This window comes from Python bivittatus, unplaced genomic scaffold (assembly GCF_059951505.1).
Source record: "Python bivittatus isolate LINGU-HERP-01145 unplaced genomic scaffold, Pbiv_v1 ctg000310_np1212, whole genome shotgun sequence".
Classification (NCBI taxonomy): Eukaryota; Metazoa; Chordata; class Lepidosauria; order Squamata; family Pythonidae; genus Python; species Python bivittatus.
The window spans coordinates 5525717-5547649 of record NW_028277054.1 but is presented as its reverse complement, the minus strand read 5'-3'; the positions used below and the strand labels follow the sequence as shown (position 1 = coordinate 5547649).

The window sequence follows — 21933 nt, the reverse complement described above, 5'->3', positions numbered from 1 at the left end:
ACACATAGAAATAAACCATATTTTCACACCATTCAAAAGAGACAATAAAAAAGCTAAGAAGAAATCAAAAAGACCAGAACAAAAAGACCAGGTTCTCTCCAGCAGCCAACATCCAGATAAGCAGGAATTAACACCAGACAAACAATCAAGCAGAAAACAACACCCTAGTCAAGGAACTACCAAGGAGAAAACCACACCCCCACCAAACTGGCAGGGCAAGCTACTGTATATAAACAGGGAGCAAACTCCACACTCACTCACACTGATGATGTTACCTAGTCGGGTAATGAAACGTCTGCAAGCAAGCAACCAAGCTCAGAAAGCACCAGGTTTGAACACTCCATAGTTCAAACCTGAGCTACAGATATTCTCTTCTCTTGGTTTAGAGCTTGTTGTTGTTCAGTCGTTAAGTCGTGTCTGACTCTTCGTGACCCCATGAACCATATTGCGCCAGGCCTTCCTGTCCTTCACTGCCTCCCTGAGTTTGCTCAGTTTCATGCTCATTGCTTCAGTGATGCTATCTAACCATCTCATCCTCTGCCGTCCTCTTCTCCTTTTGCCTTCAATCTTTCCCAGCATCAGGGTCTTCTCCAAAGAGATCTCTCTTCGCATTAGGTGACCAAAGTATCTGAGCTTGAGCTTCATTATCGATCCTTCCAATGAGCAATCAGGGTTGATTTCCTTTAAGATTGACTGGTTTGACCTCCTAGCAGTCCAGGGGACTCTTAAGAGTCTTCTCCAGCACCACAATTCAAAGGAATCGATTCTTCGGCGCTCAGCTTTCTTTATGGTCCAGCTCTCACAGCCATACATTACTACTGGAAAAACCATAGCTTTGACTATGCGGATCTTTGTCTGCAAGGTGACGTCTCTGCTATTTAATATGCTATCTAGGTTTCCCATAGCTTTACGCCCAAGGAGCAAGCGTCTTTTAATTTCATGGCTGCAGTCTCCATTTGCGGTGATCTTGGAGCCCAAATAAATGAAGTCTGTTACTGCTTCCATTTCTACCCTTTCTATTTGCCAGGAATTAATAGGTCCAGATGCCATGATCTTAGTTTTTTTTAACTAAGTTTGAAAGTTGAATTTCAAGCCAGCTTTCGCACCCTCCTCTTTCACCCTCATCAAGAGGCTCTTGAGTTCTTCTTCACTTTCTGCCATTAGGGTGGTATCATCTGCATATCTGAGGTAGTTAATATTTCTCCCTGCAATCTTAATTCCAGCTTGTGATTCTTCCAGCTTGGCATTTCTAATGATTTCTAACTCTGCATATAGGTTAAATAAGCAGGGTGACAGTATACAGCCTTGTCATACTCCTTTCCCTATTTTGAACCATAGGTTGTTCCATGACCGGTTCTAACTTGCTTCTTGGCCCACATACAGATTTCTCAAGAGACAGGTAAGGTGGTCTGGTATCCCCATCTCTTTTAGAATTTGCCAGTTTGTTGTGATCCACATAATCGAAGGCTTTTGCATAGTCAATGAAGCAGAAGTAGATGTTTTTCTGGAACTCTCATGCTTTCTCCATGATCCAGCGAATGTTGGCAATTTGATCTCTAGTTCCTCTGCCTCTTCGAAACCCAGCTTGTATATCCGGTAGTTCTCGGTTCATGTATTGCTGAAGCCTAGCTTGTAGGATTTTGAGCATAACCTTGCTAGCATGTGAAATGAGCACAATTGTGCAATAGTTTGAGCATTCTTTGGCATTGCCCTTCTTTGGAATTGGAACGTAAACTGACCTTTTCCAATCCCGTGGCCACTGTTGCGTTTTCCAAACTTGCTGGCATATTGAGTGCAGCACTTTAACAGCATCGTCTTTTAGTATTTTAAATATCTCAGCTGGAATACTGTCATCTCCACTAGCTTTGTTGTTAGTAATGCTTCCTAAGGCCCACTTGACTTCACTCTCTAGGATGTCTGGCTCAAGGTCAGTGACCACACCAGCATGGACATCAGGGACATTAAGATCTTTCTTGTATAGTTCTTCTGTGTATTCTTGCAACCTCTTCTTAATCTCTTCTGCTTCTGTTAGGTCCCTGCCTTTTTTGTCCTTTATCATGCTCATCTTTGTATTAAACGTTCCTTTGATCTCTCCAATTTTCTTGAAGAGATCTCTAGTCTTCCCCATTCTATTGTTTTCCTCGATTTCTTTCCATTGTTTATTTAAAAAGGCCTTCTTATCTCTCCTTGCTATTCTCTGGAAATCTGCATTCAGCTGCTTATATCTTTCCCTTTCACCCTTGCTTTTTGCATTCCTTCTTTCCACAGCTATTTGTAAAGCCTCATCTGACAGCCATTTTGCTTTCTTGCATTTCTTTTTCTTTGGGATGGTTTTAGTTGCTGCCTCCTGTACAATATTACAGACCTCTGTCCACAGTTCTTCAGGCGCTCTGTCTACCAAATCTAATCCCCTAAATCTATTCCTCGCCCTCACTGTGTACTCACAAGGAATATGATCTAAGTCATACCTGAGTGGTCTAGTGGTTTTCCCTACGCTCTTCAATTTAAGCCTAAATTTTGCAGTAAGAAGCTCATGATCTGAGCCACAGTCAGCTCCTGGTCTTGTTTTTGCTGTCTGTATAGAGCTTCTCCATCTTTGGCTGCAAAGTATATAATCAATCTGGTTTCAGTACTGACCATCTGGTGATATCCATGTGTAGAGTCGTCTTTTGTTGTTGGAAAAGAGTGTTTGCTATCACCAGCTTGTTCTCTTGACAGAACTCTATTAGCCTTTGCCCTGCTTCATTTTGTACTTCAAGGCCAAACTTGCCTGTTATTCTGATTATTTCTTGACTTCCTACTTTAGGATTCCAATCCCCTATGATCAAAAGGACATCTTTTTTTAGTGCTAGTTCTAGAAGGTGTTGTAGGTCAGCTTCTTCAGCATCAGTGGTTGAGGCATAGACTTGGATTACTGTGATGTTGAATGGTTTGCCTTGGATTCGCACTGAGATCATTCTGTCGATTCTGAGGTTGTACCCCATTACTGCCTTTCCCACTCTCTTATTGACTATGTGAGCTACTCCATTTCTTCTAAGGGTTTCTTGCCCACAGTAGTAGATATAATGGTCACCTGAATTAAATTCACCCATTCCCGTCCATTTCAATTCACTGATTCCCAAGATGTCGATGTTCAATCTTGTCATCTCATGTTTGACCACATCCAGCTTGCCTTGGTTCATAGATCTTACATTCCAGGTTCTTATACAATATTGTTCTTTGCAGCATCGGACCTTCTTTTCGCTTCCAGAGACATCCACAGCTGAACGTCCTTTCGCCTTTGGCCCAGCCGCTTCACTCTTTCTGGAGCTACTTGGAATTGCCCTCCACTCTTCCCCAGTAGCATATTGGACACCTTCCGACCTGAGGGGCTCATCTTCTGGCGTCATATCTTTTATTTAGCCTTTTGACATTGCCCATGGGGTTTTCTTGGCAAGAATACTGGAGTGGGTTGCCATTTCCTTCTCCAGTGGACCATATTTTGTCAGAATTCTCTATCATGACCTGCACGTCTTGGGTGGCCCTGCACGGCATAACTCAAGGATTCATTGAGTTACGCAAGCCCCTTTGCCACAACAAGGCAATGATCCATGAAGGGGAGTTTAGAGCTACCATGTTCCAGATCTCCAAGAGGTCCAATAGGTGGCATAAGTGTTCTTTTTGCTGCCATCTAGTGGTTACCTCAAGTTTGGCAGCCCAGATATGTAAGGGCGGGCTTCTTAATCCATCTCACCCTAACCTACCAGACAAGGTAGGTTTTGGAATGCTCTGAAAATGAAATGCTTGGAGAATGAAATGGGATTATTGCATGCATGTCTTCCCGAGATTATCAAAGAGAAGATTCCATATAAATGTGAAAGCTATGCTAAGCTGTTTTAGAAAACCATATGTCCTTCATTGTGGTAAAGTTGTGAAGTTTTCTGGGTGTTATGTTAAACCTTCTACTGATTTTTAAAGCCTTTTTTTTTTCCTTCCCCAAAAATCTACTGGCTTTTCAGCCATCCCCTGGCTTTAAGTGTACTTCAGTACAGAATGAACCGATTCTCCATCCTTACCTAATACAGTGAAATGGTTCCCCCACACGAGGGTTAATCTGTTGTTAATGTTTAATAATGTTAAATAATGTTTAATAGGCCCCAGTAGTATTAACACCTCTGGTGCTGTTAAAAACCCATTGATCCATAAAGAAGGAAAAGCATTTAATCAGCCTCCTGAGGTTTGGAAAAGTAGAAGGTAGAAATCAGTATTCCCATCTGAGACACATGGATGGGAACTCAAGTTCCCAGAGGCAAAAAAGAAAGGAAAAAATGGGGTTGCCCTGGGCCATATGATTATATTTGCTTTGCTTTCCCAACCACTCTGTAGAACTTTGTGCTCTGAAAGTGAAAGAATGAATGTTGGCATAACATCCATTCCAAAAGAATTCCCAGAGCTCTCTTTAGCTCATTAGGGGACTTCAAGTTTCAGATTTTATCTGCTGCTATTTAAGCAAGTGCATCTCTAGTGAAAATTAAGCCGTATGAGAAGCGGGGGGGGGGGGGGAGGTCTCAGCATCGCCTGTCTGGGAGGGGCCTATGGGGGGGATGTGGGAGAAGGCCTGTGACCGCCTGGCTTTGCTATGCCCTTTCTCAGGAAGCCAAACTGTCCCCAGCCTTTTATGACATTCAGATGGCTTTTAAGGCAGCCGCATCACAATTCCAGGGAAAGATGAGATATTTATTTATCTATCTATCTATCTATTTATCTATTTATTTATTTGTGAATATATGTGCCTAGCCGCCCATCTGACAGAAAAGCGACTCTGGACAGCTTACAGCAATCCAATAAGAACCACACATACATCAACAATCAATATAAAAATATAAATGTCGATATTCAAAGAGAAATAGGATAGAAACCGATATACAAACCCTGAGCAAGAGAGAATGAGAGCTGAGTCAGCAATGGAGCCACCTAAACATGGCCTGGTGACGTAACTAGGTCTTCAGGGACCTCCAGGAGGTCAAAAAGGATGGCACTAATCTAATATGGGGGGGGGGGATGTTTCATAAGGGGGGGACCATGGCAGAGAAGGTCCAACGCCGGGGACCCACCAAATGTACGTCCCTAGCTGAAAGTACCCCCAACGTGCCTTCTCTGCTGGATTTAAAGGAATGAGGAACTTCCCACATACTTCCTTAGATTTAAATTCCTTCTGCTCGCCAGAAACTCAAGGTGGTGGACGTAGTAATCCTTCTTCCAATTTTCTCTACCACAACAGCCCTGCAAGGTAGTTTGGGCTGAGAGAAAGGAAGTGGTTCCAAGTCACCCAGGATGTGGATTGAACCCAAGTCTCCTCATTCTGGTCCAGTATCTTCACTTTGATAATCTGAGGTGGATTCTGAAATTCTCACATGAGGAGATTGGGAGATTTGGTCATCTTGCAAGCTTTCAGCTGTCTCGTTTTTTAAAATATCCATTGTTTGATCTCTGGGCCATTGTGTAAGATCACACAACACTGCCTGGTAGCTGGTGTAAGAATAATGTGCAAAGGAGTGTAATTAAAGATGAGTGTTTCACATCTACCTTTGGTCAGGACTCCTCTTCCTACATGTCATGCATTCACCAGGAAAACAAAAATAATATTTTTTTTACCGAGCTGGGAATAGACTTGTCACTTAACATTTTAAACCATCACACCTTTTTCCATGCTGACGTGGCCTCAAGGATGACGCAAGCCATCCCTGGTTTCTTTTATAGGCTCCTCTAAATCACAATAAATGTTACACAATTTCCTGGCCTGTGAAGTTAATCTGGGACAGGAAAAAATAAAAATAGATGATCCAGATAGCGGGCGGGGAAGCCACCTAGATTTTTTAAAGATAGCAAGGAATATATTATTCCTTTCCAGGCAGGCATAACAGGCTGAGCACAACCAAACTGGCATGGGAAACATTAACAGTGATGCAAAGATCATGAGAATCCTGGTATTTCAGAAAGGGTGGTAGAGCAAGCAGAATTTCAATTTTTCAATACAAATCAGGTCAAACTTGGCACACCCTGCAAACTCAACCCATATTACAGTCTGATGCATTATAGGGAGTATTAATTTAGCAACCACAATGGGGACCAGCAACTTGGTCGTTAAGTGAAGCAGATGCTAAGTGAAACCAAGACTCTGCTTATGATCTTCCCTCAGCTTTCCTTTGCTTTACAGACCTGTGAAGGTCACCAATGTGAGAATTGGTCCTAAAGTTACTTTTTCATCACCATTGTAACTGCAAACGGTCGCTAAATGAGGCAGTCACTAAATGAGGACTGCCTGTAATTTCTATTGCTATTTATTAGTTCATATTCACTGTCTCATCCAGCATGGATACTCAAAGAGGTTGACAAAAGAAAAGACAGAAATATACTAAAAATGCAACGAATACATAATTAAAATTTATGGCCCACCACTTGGCCCACCACTCAGTCTCCTGCTTAAGTGTTTCATACTCAGATACTTGAGCCAACCCAGCTGCTGTTTGGATTCCTGCATTCCAGATTTGCGCCAACTCATCCAACCTAGTCATTTACATTTACAAAATCCTTCTTATCAGGCTTTTAATTACGGTGGTTAAATTTCTTTCAGGAAGGAGGGCCTGGATCAGAGCGCATGGAAGAACCAGCCCAGAGCAATCTGCTGCCACATGTAATCCATGCCCATTTGCACCCCAATTTCCTGGGCGCCACGGAAGCCGTCCAACCAGTTCCCCTACTGGTTTCATCCCTGAGTCCTGAGGATGGAGAAGATTGTAGCTGCCTGAGGGTCAGTATCAATAAGGGATTGATGGTTGTGATTATCACGGTGGTTATTATTCTGGTCCAAGCTGAGATGCTCAGGGCAGAACCCAACACAAGAGAAACACAGTAACGCATCAAAGCACCCTTATAGGAAACAGAGGCTAGGTCTGCACAACATGGATTACCACTTAAAGACCCGGTCACTGCATATGTCAAGTGGTTGACATGCAGTTCGGTTTGTGTGCATGTGTGTTTATGCCTTAAATGTGGTTCTGTACATTGTAGGAACCCAGACCAATAGGCCAGTTCATCGTTGAGTGTATTGGATGATCCCAGAAAATGGTTAACTCACTAACCAAGTTAAGTATGCAGTCAAGAGGTTTAGACAATGAGGTAGGTTTCCAAGAATTGCATGTAGTCTTCAAGACAACTCCATACCTTGGCCAGCAAAGGAGAGGCAAAATCAGCAATGTGATGGATGGAATGTTGTGATTCAAGTTTCACTTCTTTTGACATGGACTTTCAAAAGAAACAGGGGCGATGTGGTCTGCCACCTTGCCAATTTTGACCACCCCACAGATGCCCCCTCCTGAACAGAATTTTGGAACCACTAGGGCTAAAGACAAATAATCCATGCCAAGTCATGGGCCTGTCTGTCCTATCTACCTGAAAAGAAAGAACTGGAAAATATAATCTTGTATTTTATAACATTATAAAATATAATGTTGTACGCTGCCCAGAGTCACTTTTTGGTGAGATGGGTGATCATACAAATTTGATAAATAAATAAATAAATAAATAAATAAATAAATAAATAAATAATCTTTGTTGTTTACGCTTAATGTAAGATCAGACTCTTACTTCCAGAATTCCTCAATTTGCGGACCACTTCTGTCCATCCCACTAGACCCAACAGGATGGGCACACTCTTGGTTCCATCTGTGAGGCCCAGAAAGCAAACCTTCTGTGTTGCAGCACCTGCCCCTATGGTGCTCCCACCATAACCCCCAAGATTTGCTTGGCCCCAACCCTAATAGCATTTTGTAAGCCCCCAAAGACAGGGATGTTCCCTCAGGGATGGGGTCTGGAGGTTGGGTAAACCCAACAATGTGACCTTTTTTCTTACCGTGATTGCTGTGATATGAGTTGGTTTACATTGTCCTTGGGCACCAGTGTGTTATTTTATCATTATTGCTATTATTTGTGTTTTTTCTCTTGTTACGTTGGGTTTTTTTAAATCCTGTGTTCACTGTCCAGAGTCCTAATTGGTGAGATGGACAGCTATATATGTCTAATTAATTAATTAATAGACATGCATGCTTCCTAAATGTTGCTGCTGTTGTTTAAAAAGAAGAACTGGTACCAAACTACACAATAGGTATTTTGGAAGAATATTCTCTGTATATATTTACTGGAAGTAAGTTCTAATGAGTTTAGTCAACCCTACTCTCAGGAAAATGCACCTAACTTTTATTACCTTTTTCTCTACATCTGTCAGTCACACCTACCCACAATTAACTCTAGAGGAACACAGTAACAAATGCCAGACAAACCAGTTCATCTCAAAAGGCAGAATAGCAATCTAACAATTAAATAGATAACTTCCACCTAGCTAATTGGAGGGCCTGAGTCCATATAGAATACTCCACTTGTCTTTCTTAAAAGCATGTAAGCTACATGGAGGCTTACAATCACATCCCCCTCTTTACAGTGTAAATTTCTCATTGACCTCATCCAAGTTTTCCCAGAATTGGGCCATATAACTGTTGAGGCATGTTACCTTCTATTTTTAGCTGGCTCTCAAAACTTTCAGCAATCACAGAACTAGCTGAAATTCTGGAGAAAGAAGAAAGATATAACAATGATTGAGAAAATGTTCCTCTTGTGTGTGATCATCTGGGTGTGATCTGTCATGCAACTGTTTAGACATAAGAATTTGGTCCAAACAAGGACACCTGAAGCCACAGAGCATAGTCACCTTCTGGCTTAGAAAGAGAATTTGACCCAGAAATTCTGACCCAAATCTTTGTCTTTTCTCTCCCCCATTCTTCCATTTCCTCATTTTAAGTTTTGATTATTGTGCTTCACGCAGACTTGATTCACAGTTTGTATTCTATGAGGTTTCAGCCTGCCTGATGGAGCATGTTCTGGCCTGCCTGATGCGGGCACAGTTGGAGGCCCAGATGTTGAGTCAGTCAGTGCTGCTGAGTCACAGAGACAACACCATTTCTTCTCTGATACAACAATAAGGGTGGGAAAGAGACCACATCTGAGTCATTCCTTTACATGACAGAGTGGCCAACTTTTCCACCGGCCTTGGCTGCTGTGCTTTCAGAAGCCATCTCACACACGAGCCTTCATGAAGTCAGACTGTGCTGCTGGCTACAATAAACCTCACTCAAGATCTCTGCAGCTTTTCTGAAAGGCAGAAGGTCTAGCCAGGATGTCTATATTGTTGGTGGGGGCTGTGGCCAGACGGTAACCCATAAGACATTTCCATAGGATCTTCCCTATACTCCAACTACAGATTTTATGGGGGGAGGAAGAAGAAGAAAAGGGTTGGTTGAGCCTATCCATTCATCCTGTTCTTTTTCCAATGGCTTTTCCTGCACAGAGGAAAAGATGTATGACCCATCTCTTTTTCTTGAAGAGGAAGAGGGTTTATGTGATGAAAAAAAAAAACTGAGGAAAGAGAATTAAGTACACCTACTCCTCTGGTCCCATGGTGGTCAGACTTAAAGACAGCAAAAAGGTTGGTTTGGCACTTATATATTATCTATTTATTTGTTAGGTGTATATCCTCATTTTATTTCCCTCAGCTCAAGGCAATATACTGTACCTGCCATTCTCCCTCGCCGTGTGATCCCCATAATCACGTTAGAAGGCAATGCTGAGAGATCATGATAGATCCAATGTCATCTGGTGATCTTCCACAGCTAAGGGTGGATACAAACCTGAGTCTTTCTGGATCTGGCCCATCACTGCGACTACAGCAACACAGCATTTGCAGTTCTCACTATTTAAAAACATCTAGGGTAAAGATTTCAGAGAAATTTTTTTTAAAAAAAAATTGTGGTTTGGATTTTATTGTTATTGTGTTGATGTTGCTGGTCCTCTCATTAGGTGTGCTTGTGCTACTGAATTAGGATTTCCAGCCTTTATTTATTTGTTTGTTTTGGGGGGACAGGTTGCTCAGGTTGAAGAACTACCTGGAGTTAGATACAACATTGTCTACCCCAGGAATGGCACTACCAGTTGAATTCAGTTGATGCAGAAGAAAAAGGCTTTCCCTCTTTTCTATTAAAAGAGAGAGAGAAAGAGAATTTGTTGGAGTTTTGACATTTCTGTGGCAAACATGAAGGGAAGAAGTTAAGAAATTGAGAGGCAAGAAAAAAATGACATTAACAGATTGGTCTGCCCACAGATTTCTGGTGGTTACTACATAACCGTGGGCAGAAATGAGGAATATAGTCTGAGCAAAATATTGTTTTGAGGTTCTGAACGGAAGAAAAATAATAAAACAGTAACAGAGCCTACCAGAGTGGGAGGGAAGGAGATGATAACAACAGTTAAGACCGGCCTTTCCACAATTCTTACCCAGCAAGTAATGGAAGGTGAGCTTTATTTCCAAACCCAAGAGAAGCTAACTACAGGTTTAACTATATAGAAAATCCTTCATTCCCCTGAGGATCAATTAATTATTGACGCTCCCACCAAACTCATTATTTAAAACCTGGCTTTGTTCATCCAAACCTTCTTCTGCTTCTTCTCTTTATCCTTCCTGTTAAAATCATTCCAAGGTTTTTTTATATATCCCCATAAATTGTGTATTTTTTTCCTGAAACACATGCCATACATACATTGCCACCCCTTTTAGAGAATTGGGAATAGTTTTCAAAGGCTGGAAACATCTCAAGCGACTTTACAAAGTCTAGCATTGCCACACTGCTGGGCAGGGGTGTCCACAGGATGTGGTCAGAAAAGACGTGCATTGACATAAAAAAACGGGCAGAGCTTTGTTCCACACCATCACAAACACCATCCCAATTTTTTTGACCACACTGTGGGGATACACTTGCTTCTGGGCAAATCAAGGTTCCATAAATCTCCCACTCACCAGAAGGGCTGGTTCAGTAGGAGAAGCAGGGTTATATTTCTTCTGGAGGAAGGTGGAACAGCTTTTGCAGCTATAAATCTTGATCTAGATGAGGATTACCTCATGGAAACTAAAGCAAGGCCCTACCATGACCTCCCAAATGGTTCTGCTTGATGGAGAAAGCAAGAATTCCTTTTCTGGACTTCCCCAACGTCTTCTATCACCTTTGCCAACTCTTGGTTCTCCAAGTTCAGACTTGCCTCTAATTGCTGTTCTCTCCTGCCTTGAAGTCCTGGATGAAGAGCGTCAGGAAAAAAAAAATCCCTCAACTGGCTGTTCTAGTTTCTGATAGGGGCGTCACCCCTGTAAGTGTCCTCAAAGTGCTGGGAAAGGGAACAGATGGGTTACTCAGATGAGATATATGGAAAAAAGCCCTCCAGGCTAGCAAGAAGCTGCTGAACAGCAAAGTCTAAGGAGGCGTGCCTGGGAGATGAGGAAGAATGCCCTGCCCTAGCCATCAACTTATACTTAATGTTTAATCTTTATCTTCCAAGGACTTGACAGAAGCAGAACGTTCTCAAGACAGGCAAAGGGGGGAAAAAAGAACCAAAGCAAGGTTGGGACTTAGCAGACATAATGATGGGTGCCTCTCTCCAGCTCCAAACGAGCCCATCTGTCCTTCTGGTGGCCCTGATGTTTTTCATGAAAGGTAGGAGATGGAAGGATTATGTGACAACTGCTACAGCTCCAGGATAAGCCGTGTTGGGACCAGGGATGCTTGGAAAGCAAGGGGTAGCATCTGGGGCAGGCTTGGATGAGGAATCATGCTAAGTGTGCATGGTGATTAAATCCTCTCTCAGATGGGATCTCAGGAATGGTAACTTTGCCTATCTGTGTAAGCATAGATATTCTGGCATGAGGAAGGCATCAGATATTAGGGGATGTGAAATGAGAGGTATATCCTTACCTGCTTGGGTTCATTCCTATGCTTATTGGTATAAATTTAAATTCTAGCACAGAGCTAAATGAATCCTTAAATTAAAGATTTTGTTAGGGCGTCAACCAGATGACGAATTGATGCATTTGCTTGGCATAAATATATGGAGGTGCCAAAACTGTTGCTCTAAAGATCAAAGCAAATTTTGTTTTTTAGACCATGCTGCTGCAAATATTATTTTAGAAGACATTATGTGGCAAATATCTATCTATCTCTATATCATCTATCTATCATCTATCAATCATCTACATTCCTATTGATTGATTGAAAAATCCAAGGCATTCTTTTAATTTATCAAACTGTTAGGGACTTGTTATTCAAATTATTATTCAGGATATGAGACTTGCCCTCTTAATCTCAACTTTCTTTCATGGGGAAGTCTCCCTTCTTTTTTCTATCATGAAGTCATAGAAGCCATTCTCTGCTTGGGAACTGAGATGCATATCTGAAAAAGCCAGTCTGGTAAATTGTGAGGACAGTTGTACTATTCAACCCAGCGCTGAAGTTTGTTGTGTGACTTGTAGCATGGCTTCATTTCTTTGCTTTGTGTACTTCACAGGGTTGTTCAGAGTAACTTAACTCTAATTCAGTGTTTCTCAATCTTAGCAATTTTAAGATGTGTGGACTTCAACTCCCAGAGTTCCCCAGCCAGCATGGCTGGTTGGGGAACTCTGGGATTTGAAGTCCATACATCTTAAAGCTGTTGAGTTTGAGAAACACCACTCTACTTGATTGAGGACACAATATAGCAACCTGTTCCTTTAGTTTTTGGTCCCTTCCCAATACAGGTTGGGAAAATTGGAAAGGCATCCTGGTTCCTCATTATCCTCAGCTATAGGAAGACTGAGAAATGTGGCAATCGTGAATCTCACTGAGCAAATGATCATTTATTCAGGCAGACACATCAGACACATCAGACACATCTCTGAACCTCACCGAAAATCTGGGGAAACAGGATCTTAGCCCCCATTCTCTTCACCTCATAAAGAACCGATAGAAAGATACCATTAACCAACCATTTCTTCAAAAAACTGGGGCAGGCAAGAAGAGGAATGGTACCACAAATGTTATAAGGTCATTGTGCAATTGACAGGAATTATGGAATTTACATACTTTGGGAACTGACAACATGACCTGCATGATGTCATTGTGGCTTCTAATGGATGCCAAAGGTGGCAGGCTCAGGTCAACAGGCAGTTATATTCAATGCCTTACCATCTGAGGAAATTTTTGAATTATAGTTTCACTATGGCCAAGCCCAGTCCTTTATCTTCTGTTCCACAATCAACCCCAAAGGCCAAAACTAAAGAAAATCATGCTTTCAAACAAAACAAAACAAACCCAAAAGCCCATGATTTGGGCTTTTGCCTCTTCTCCAGTAGGCCTCTTTAGAAGCCTGAAGTCCATAGCCAACATGGCCAAACTTATAGCTATTTGTTATATCCCTGCTGCGTGAACATGCATATACAAGAAAGAAATTGGGAGAAAGGATGGAAGAAATCTTGCTTTAGGATGTTTAACCATTGTTTGTGTAAAATTAGAAACAGTGGTTAGAAATAACCATTAAGATAACTTCCACACAAGAAAATACAAGTGTTGAACAGAAGGGGATTCCAAACAAGGTTTCTTCATATCTGCCTCATCCTCATATCTGCCTCAAATGGGGGAATTGTATGGATCTGTGTTCCACAGGTTGTTTGACCCCATTAGAATCAGCTTCAAACTGCCTTTCAAATCTTAGGCCTCCTTCTCACACTCTTAGTGGGGCAACTTCATTTTCCAGGGGTAGCAAGTTCTTTAGGGCTACACAACAGAGAGTGCACAGGTAGCTTTGTCCGCAAGGAATTATCAGAATGCCAGCAACAGAAATCTCAGACTGGACAAGGTTCTGCAATAATGTCACTTATGCTCAACTGGGGAAATAATTCTGATCATCAACTTTAGAGTTATCTAATTTGGCTTACTGTCCAGAACTTCCTCTGGCAAGATGCATCCGTAAACAGACTTCCATAGGGGAGTCTTTGCACCATTCCAGAATGAGTTCTGCGCCTGCGTGATCTCACAGCACTGTCTTGGTTTGATGGCTAGTCCCAATTATTTCAGGTTATGTTTGTGGTTTATTTAAAACCACAGCAAACCTGGTCTTCCTTTGAACTACTGCAGCTGTGGGAAGTTTGTGGGTGTCCTATTTCCTCATCTGTAGGAGGAAATTTTGCTTCACCTTGCCCCCACCCCCAGCTTCCAGACTACAGACACCCTAACAGGTCTTTCAAGGAGAAAGTCAGCTTGGTAGTTCTGCTCCTCCCTGTGATAGGATTTGCTCAGACGGTTTGCTAGTTGGTTTGTTTGCATATGAGCCGACACATACAACACAAGTAAAGACACTGGGGAAGGGGGCAAGCAGTTCACTTTATTTTTCCTTTTGTGTGAAGGGGTGGGTTAAGGATTTTTGAACCTCCAGTGTTTGGAGTAGGACACTGATTTTTGTGCCTTGCTTTCAGCATGTTGGAATCTGCAGATTGTCATTAAGTTGCTTTCAAAGAGCTGGGGAGAGGAAACAGGGTGGGAGTGGAAGTGCCCTTGCTTAGCTTCCGTTTGGATGACATGACTCAATGCATTTGCAAAATATTCTATTCATGAAAGCTCCTCACGCTCTTTCAGAAGTTCTTAGATTCTGGAGAAGCAGCAACAATAAGAGAACTTGTTCTGACACACGTGATGCTATGTTCCTTAGTCCTGGGGCGCTCTCCCCGATGGAAGCATTTGGATGAGTCTCACCTTAGGGTGGAGTCATCAGGATTAGCGCAGTCACTGCCATGTATGAACAGGAGCAGAGAATGAAAGGGCCAAGAGGAAGATACGCAGGAGAAAGACAGGGCGGGAGAGGCTATAATGAGAAAGGAGAGCTCTGCAGATCGACATGAAGAAGTAGGAGCAGGTGCAGATGGCTTTAAAGAAGAGCCTAAAGCACTCAAAACAAGATGAGCCACAAAGGGGGGGGGGGGGAGAGATTAAATTTTCCAGTTTGGATTGGGGAGATGCCCACGAGGGAAAAAAGGCACAGGGAGTCCTTTGTGGGTCAAGCATCTGCTCTCAAATTAGTAATGTCCAAAAGGTATGAAAGATGGTTAACACTGGGGCCTTGCACCTTGCAAATTCATTTTGCAAATTAGACACCCAAAGAAATGGAACCCTGAGATTTCTTTAGGAATCACGCTAATCCCACTTTTGCAGGGTTACTACCCTACGGCCAGACCGATTGATCACCAAAAGCATGACTCTGCTTTCCTTATGTATGCTTTATTTGGATGTGATCTCTCGATCACATCAGATACATCCCTTTCATTGCTTCTAATTTCAATCTCAGAGCTCTCCAGGAGTCCTAATGAAAAGTGTCACTCTTTTAATTAGGCGTAATAAGCTTTCGGGCTGGATGGCCATCAGAACAAAAGAAAATTAGACGATGGTCATTCAACCCAAAAGTTCATCACATCTTCATGGATGCTCCCCATGAAAGCCCACACCAATATATTTTCACTCTTTTAATTGGGTTTTTCTGGTCCCGGCCATCTGCCCTGTCCAGGTGCCTTGGCTCTGGAGTGCCACAGCTGCGTGGACTTTGGCGACGGCGGTTGCAGCCAGGAGCGCATGAAAAAGCTGACCTGCCCAACCAATGCCCGTGTCTGCGTGGAAACGGTGGCTGCTGTGGAATGGAGTGAGTAGCAAGAAATGCCTTTTCCTGCCCTAAAGGGGAAGTGTCAGAACAGAGTTGAGTTTCAGATTCCTTCTTTATTCTAACTGCAAATGTAAAACCCTGACTTTCGGTTTCTCCAAAGCGTCCTTCCCTTGCAAACAAGATTTGTTTTTCTGCCTCCCTCTCGAGATGAGTCAGAATACTTTTCCTTTCCTTCTGGGGGTAACTTTCAGCATCCCTGATTGCTAATAAGTTGGTGATGGATATCGGGGCCTTGCTCCACCCCTCTGCAGCCTCCCTGACTCTCTTGATTTCCCAATCTGTACAGTAATGGCTTTTCAGAAGGCATTTCCTTCTGAGGAATTAAAGGAGGATGAATTCACTTGGGGTTTGGTGGAAGGGTGGGAGGCTACAAATTCCGGAGAGACAATCCCACAGTGAAAGAAGGAGCATTTGCACACATTCCATGGTCATCTTATAACTGCTGGTACCCAGATTTTCCCTCCACCTAAGACTGTGAATGATTTTTAAACAGAAACCCTGGGAACTTTGATGCAGCCCTGATCATCATTCAAAAGTGAGGGCGAGTTACTCTGTACATCCTCAGAGGAATGACATAATTACACATCTTCCCATCTTGAGTCATTGCAGTCCCATTCCGTTTCTGAGCTACTGATTCAGGGGATGCTGTGATTGCTAAATTCTGCCTGTAGTTCAGGAGGAGATGAATCCTACATAATAAAAGGAGGAGATTGAAGACTTCTGTCACTTTCTTCTCTTTTTTTTTTTTTTTTTCCTGCCAATCATCGCCTTAATTGCTTCATGCACCATAACGTTCAAATGTGGAACTCACTATCACAGGATGTTGTGATGGCTGGATTCAGGGATGTTGAATTTACCAACTGCTATTAGTCGCAAGTGCAAAGGATGAAGACGTCCATGTATGCTGCATGTTAACACAACCTAAACTAATACACAATTTCCCAACAATGGGGATCAGAGCACAATTAAGTTTTGCATTCTTCTAGGTCAGTGTTTCTCAACTTTGGGGACGATGTGTGGACTTCAACTCCCAGAATTCCCCCAGCCAGCAAGCTGGCTGGGGGAATTCTGGGAGTTGAAGTCCACACATCGTCACCAAGGCTGAGAAACACCGTTCTAGATTATCTTACCTTCCTCTGTAACCTCTTTGCTCTTTCAGGTCACGGGAAGTTCTCAGTTGGTGAAAAGGGCTGCGGACTGGGGATGCCAGGCACGAATGACAAAGCGGTGGAGGTACATGGTATCCTGGCCTTCTCTCAGTTGCACCAGTGCAATACAAGCCACTGCAACACTAAACTGGACATCAAAGCACTACAGCTGCAGCCCATGGGTAAATCCCACCCCAGATAACAATGATGCCTCTCTTTAGAAGAACATTAGCATTATGCATCCGTTGCTATGAGAACGGGGAGTAAGTGTTGGAATATTTTCCCAGCATCCTTAATGAACTGGGACCTCCCAAATATGAACTATTGAGTTTCACTGTGGGATCCTGCCTGGAGACCGCCAAAAAATCCCTCGCTTGTAAATTAAATCAGTTGCAAATTAAATAAATTCTAGGCCTCCCTTAGGCCTGAAAGCCGGCTGGGTGACTTTGGGCCAGTCCTTCTCTCTGAGCCCAACCTGCCTCACAGGGTTGTTGTTATGGGGAATATAGGAGGAGGAAGGAGTATTAAGTATGTTCACCCCCTTGAGTTATGTATAAAAAGGCAGAATAAAAATATAATAATGATAACTACAACAGCAGGAAGAAGAAAAACACAAGGAAGAAAACAGTGGCAAGATAGATGATGGATAGATAGATAGATAGATAGATAGATAGATAGATAGATAGATAGATAGATAGATAGATAGATGGATGGATGGATGGATGGATGGATGGATGGATGGATGGATGGATGGAGAGATGGAGAGATGATAGATAGACGGGATACAACCTGAATCATTAACTAACAGATGCAGCCTGTTTAAATTTAGCACTGGTTTCAAAGCCTCTTTGGGATAAGCTTGGACACTAGTCTGGCTTAAAAAAGGATACAGATGTCCCCAGCCCAGCCCAGTTCCAGTGCTTCTTCTAACATCCAAGCAATTTACAGTTCATATCCTTCAGGCAGGCTTTTCATCCATGAGAATACTATTTTTGTTTCTTTTTTATGGCTCTATCTCCAGATAATGAGAGCGCGCGGGTTCCCAACGGAGTGGAATGTTACAGCTGTGTCGACAACAACTGCACAGTAGACAATTCTACCATTGTCAAGTGCTATGACAATTTCCGAGGTTGTTTCCACGGCAATGTCACTATGAAAGCAGGTGAGACCTCTGAAGGTCATCAAAAACCATTACTAATTTGGCTACCTTGGTATTCAAGTGACCACATGACCCTAAATACGTTGGGCTTCTTCCTGTCCTAGAAAAGGATGAAAGAGCTAGATCTGTGGAGCTAAGGGATCAACGTCCTCTTGGTGAAGGCCATCACAGCCAAACAGAAATAAAAACTATTTTCTAATTGTGCAGAAAATCATGTCCTCCAATATGTAATAAGAATGGATAGAAGCAGAGGCTAAAATGGGGCATTCATTCACGCTCAGGGAATTGCAAGCTTTTAAGAAGTACAATAATTAAAAAAAAAAACCCTATCTATTTGTTTTTTTTAAAAAAAACAGCATATATATTTCACTGTTAGAGAATCATCCGTCACTTGAACTTTCTTGTTAAAAGCAAGTTACAAAATTGCTGCAGAGATTATGGGAAGTGATTTGATAACTGTTCACATTCTTGGTTTTTATCCAAGATAAATACAAGGAATCGTTTTTTGACCTTCACACTGAACACAATGAAAACTTGATAGGGAATGGGAAAAGTCCCTTTGAACTAAATCTGTTACTCTTCAAATATTATATCTGCCTTAAACTTGCTTCTAATCTCTTCCAGGCAATTTTTCACTGACCAGACCCATCAAGGGGTGTGTGGAAGATGAGGACTGTACCAAGGTCAGAAAAGGGAGTCCTGCCATCACCCTTACAGGCTCCTGTTGTTCAGGAAGTCTTTGCAATACTGATCTCTCCAACAAAACACATTTCTCCACCTCAATTCCACGGCTTGCCTTCCTGCCTGGTCAAGAGGCAAATAACACAACTGTCACTACCCCTTCGACATATGTTCGGATCAAAGCAGCAGCAGCTTCCACTTCCAGCAAGCTAACCCGTTCTATTGCTGTGACCCCATCAGTGTCCAGCCCTCAGAAGGATCATGACCATGACCATGACCATGACCATAACCATAACCATGACCATGACCACAACCACGACCATGACCACAACCATGACCACAGTCATGAGCATGATGAAACCGAAATCATCTCTGTTCGAGATGGGAAGGCGACCACTTCTGTGAAAGTTGAAGAAAGACATCACCAACCAGCTGATGGGGCAAAGGGAGGTGTAGCAAGCTTGGGTGGGTCAGTTCTAATGACTGTTTTGCTACTTGGCTTGTGTCTGTGAAGGTTAAGCAAAGAGTGAAATGACACTCAACTTCCTCCCCTTTTCATCACTAGATCAATCCTATCACGTACAGCTTTGCCAATGTAGTTTGGTATGATCTTTCCCACTCAGATTTGCCTACCTACAAGAGGCATCTTCTTAAGAAACCAGCATTTTGGACATTATGTCCTATTTATGACATTTGAGTATTGGAAATAGATTTTCCTTTGATGTGCTTCTTAACACCTTATTTTTATGGTAGCCATCTTGTACATGACTAGAAGCTAAAATTCACTGCTATGCTGCAAGACAAATCCCATGTTTATGTGCAGCAAAACCTGGTTTGGCTCATACAAAACAAAAAGTCAAATCCCTTTTTCATATGGGTCTTTTCCTACCCTCCTTTTTTAATATAGTTTTGTACCAACCTCATGGCAGCCCATCTGTATCCATTCTTCTAAAGGGTGTTCTCCTTGGATCATCCTTGGTGTAGCCTATTGAATAACTTTTCTTGCATTGCTGAGGCACACTGAACACTCTTACTTTTCATTCATCTTTGATATCAGAGGTTTTTAGTGGGCTGTATTATTGAATATAGTTGGGGATTTTCAGGAATGGACACTTACAGAAAAATACAAGGCCAAAGAATCCACCAACCCCATTCTCTCTCTCTCTCTCTCTCTCTTTTCCAATAATAGTTTGTCTTCCCAAGAGTCAGACTTCCAGCGTTTTGGTAGTCTGCATAAGCTTCAGTTTGGCAGAGGTCAGAAGCAAGGTGCATGCATTTGAAGTTAAGCTATAACTTAATGATGTGAAACCAAGTCAAACAAATCAGCCTTTTGTGTGGGCCCTAATGACTTAACCCTATCAAAGTGTTCTAGAAATCATGAATTTCAAAATGTGTCTAAGATTCAGGAGACAGCGGATGAGATTCAGTTGGGAGCTAACCCAAGGAAGAGTTTGGAGTTAGGTAGATTGTTCCCACTTTGAAATTTGGATTTTAATTCTGAAATGCTGGAGTACAGGATGAAAATCTAAAATCAGCCCAGGTAGCTCTTTACCTTTTCAAGGAGATCTACCCTGACTTCAGGGAACGAATAAAGTAAATCAAGCTGTTACCCACATTTATTACAAGTCAAATGTTGTGAAATAGCACAACAGAATCTTCAGATGGCAATTTTGTGTACAAAGTAATTACCATAATTTGCTCATACAGGGAATATTCGTCTTCAACCTTGGCAGGGGAGATTGATTTCAGTTTTTGCCTTCTTACTGAATTGAACCTACAGCCAACAAGCAAACATCCCCTCCATAAACTGCAATCAAGGCAATAGTACACCAAATCAATGGACAAGACAAAGATTTATGTTTTGGCTGAGTTCATACAGCACCTTAGACTAGACTAAATGAGGGTTGTTTGTGATTCAGCATCTTGTGTAATTCCAGCCATTGTCTTAGCATGTTGTAATGAACCAGATCACCACATTAAGCCATAATACAATTCATTTGCTTGGGTATAGCAAGTTATATGAACACAGCAATTGTATTTAGTTCACCCGGGTGAAGGGGTGCGTTGTATGAACCCAGTTACTGAATCTCAGCAGAAGTCCTTTCTTAGCCATGTCTCCTTTCTGCTCCCAGCTTCCCTTGTTGTTCTGAAGCAGGCACAAATCAAACTTCCAAAAGTTTAAACACATCTGCTACTGTTATTATTTTCCATTCAGTTTATTTTGTTCCTGTTTGTAAATAGTTTGAAGTGTAGCTCTTGCCAAAGCAATAAATTTCAGGAAAAACTAGACTTGGAAAGATATTAACAAATAAAGAGATTGCAACTTGGCTGAAGTGCCTACTTAGGAGATTTTGGGGGTGGGGGTGGGGATGGTCTCACTTTTTATTGCTCATCACTGTTATTGTTGGCCATTCACATGGGACAAAAGGAGAGAGGTCTATGTTCCCTTGCACATTTTGCAGAACAAGAAAACAAGGAAGAAGGAAGACAAGCAACCTGGGATGGAAATATACAAGGTTTGAAAGAAGAGATCAGGGTTACTGTTCCATCAGTGTTCCAGAAGGGTCTCTAGACTTAATGGAAATCAAGGGGAATGGGGTGGTACCTTCTAAATCCATCAATCTTTGAGGAGCTAGTAGACAAACCCTTTGGCAGCCTAATGATGAAATTTCTGGCTTTGCATCACCAACTCTAGGACTGACCAAAAGTCCCCTTCAGCTACAAATGCATCTTATTCCTCCACAGTTAGATTGTGAGACATCCTCTGAAATATTGCTCAAAGAGAGTTAATGGTCCATAAGTCTCCAAGGGATCGTGGGCACATCAGATTTTATCAAGTACAGAATAGTTATTAGGTGGCAAAACAGCTTTCTTAAAGCTTGCTGGGGGCGGAGGGGAAACAAGCCGATGTTAGCGAATATAAATAGAAAACTGGTTCCAAATTTTGGATGTTTCCTAATGGTCAACTCGGCTATTAACTACTTTTTAAGGCCTTGCCTTGCTCCCTACTAGCAGCTCTCCAACTTAGTAAAATGGTTAAACTGAGAAAAAAGCAATTAGAGTTCTTTAGGAAGAAATGCATCTCAATCTTACATGAAACCCTGTTTTTTCTGAGGCTGACCCCGGTGCTACAATAGAGAAAAAGGAATTAGAGAAGAGGAAGGAAAGGAGAAGGGAGACAAGAGGAAGGAGATGCAGAACAACATTTTGCAAGAAAGAGACACTACGCAACCTTGCCAAGTGTGATCTTTGGCTATATATAGGGCTGCGTGGGGATGGTTACTGTTAGTCATTCTCAAACTCTGCATGACAATCATATGTACAATCAGTTGCTTCTGCTGTTTTTCTGTT

General features: G+C 42.2%; 1 protein-coding gene across 1 annotated transcript; it reads left to right on the top strand.

The window, feature by feature from the left end:
- The first annotated feature begins 11433 nt into the window (after nucleotides 1-11433).
- Nucleotides 11434-20909, top strand: LYPD3 (LY6/PLAUR domain containing 3). The gene is made up of 5 exons (XM_007435234.4): nucleotides 11434-11570; nucleotides 15442-15573; nucleotides 16754-16924; nucleotides 17764-17904; nucleotides 18526-20909. The coding sequence occupies exons 1-5, from the start codon at nucleotides 11498-11500 to the stop codon at nucleotides 19092-19094; spliced, it is 1086 nt and encodes a 361-aa protein (XP_007435296.2). The 5' UTR covers nucleotides 11434-11497; the 3' UTR covers nucleotides 19095-20909.
- The last annotated feature ends 1024 nt before the right edge of the window (nucleotides 20910-21933 follow it).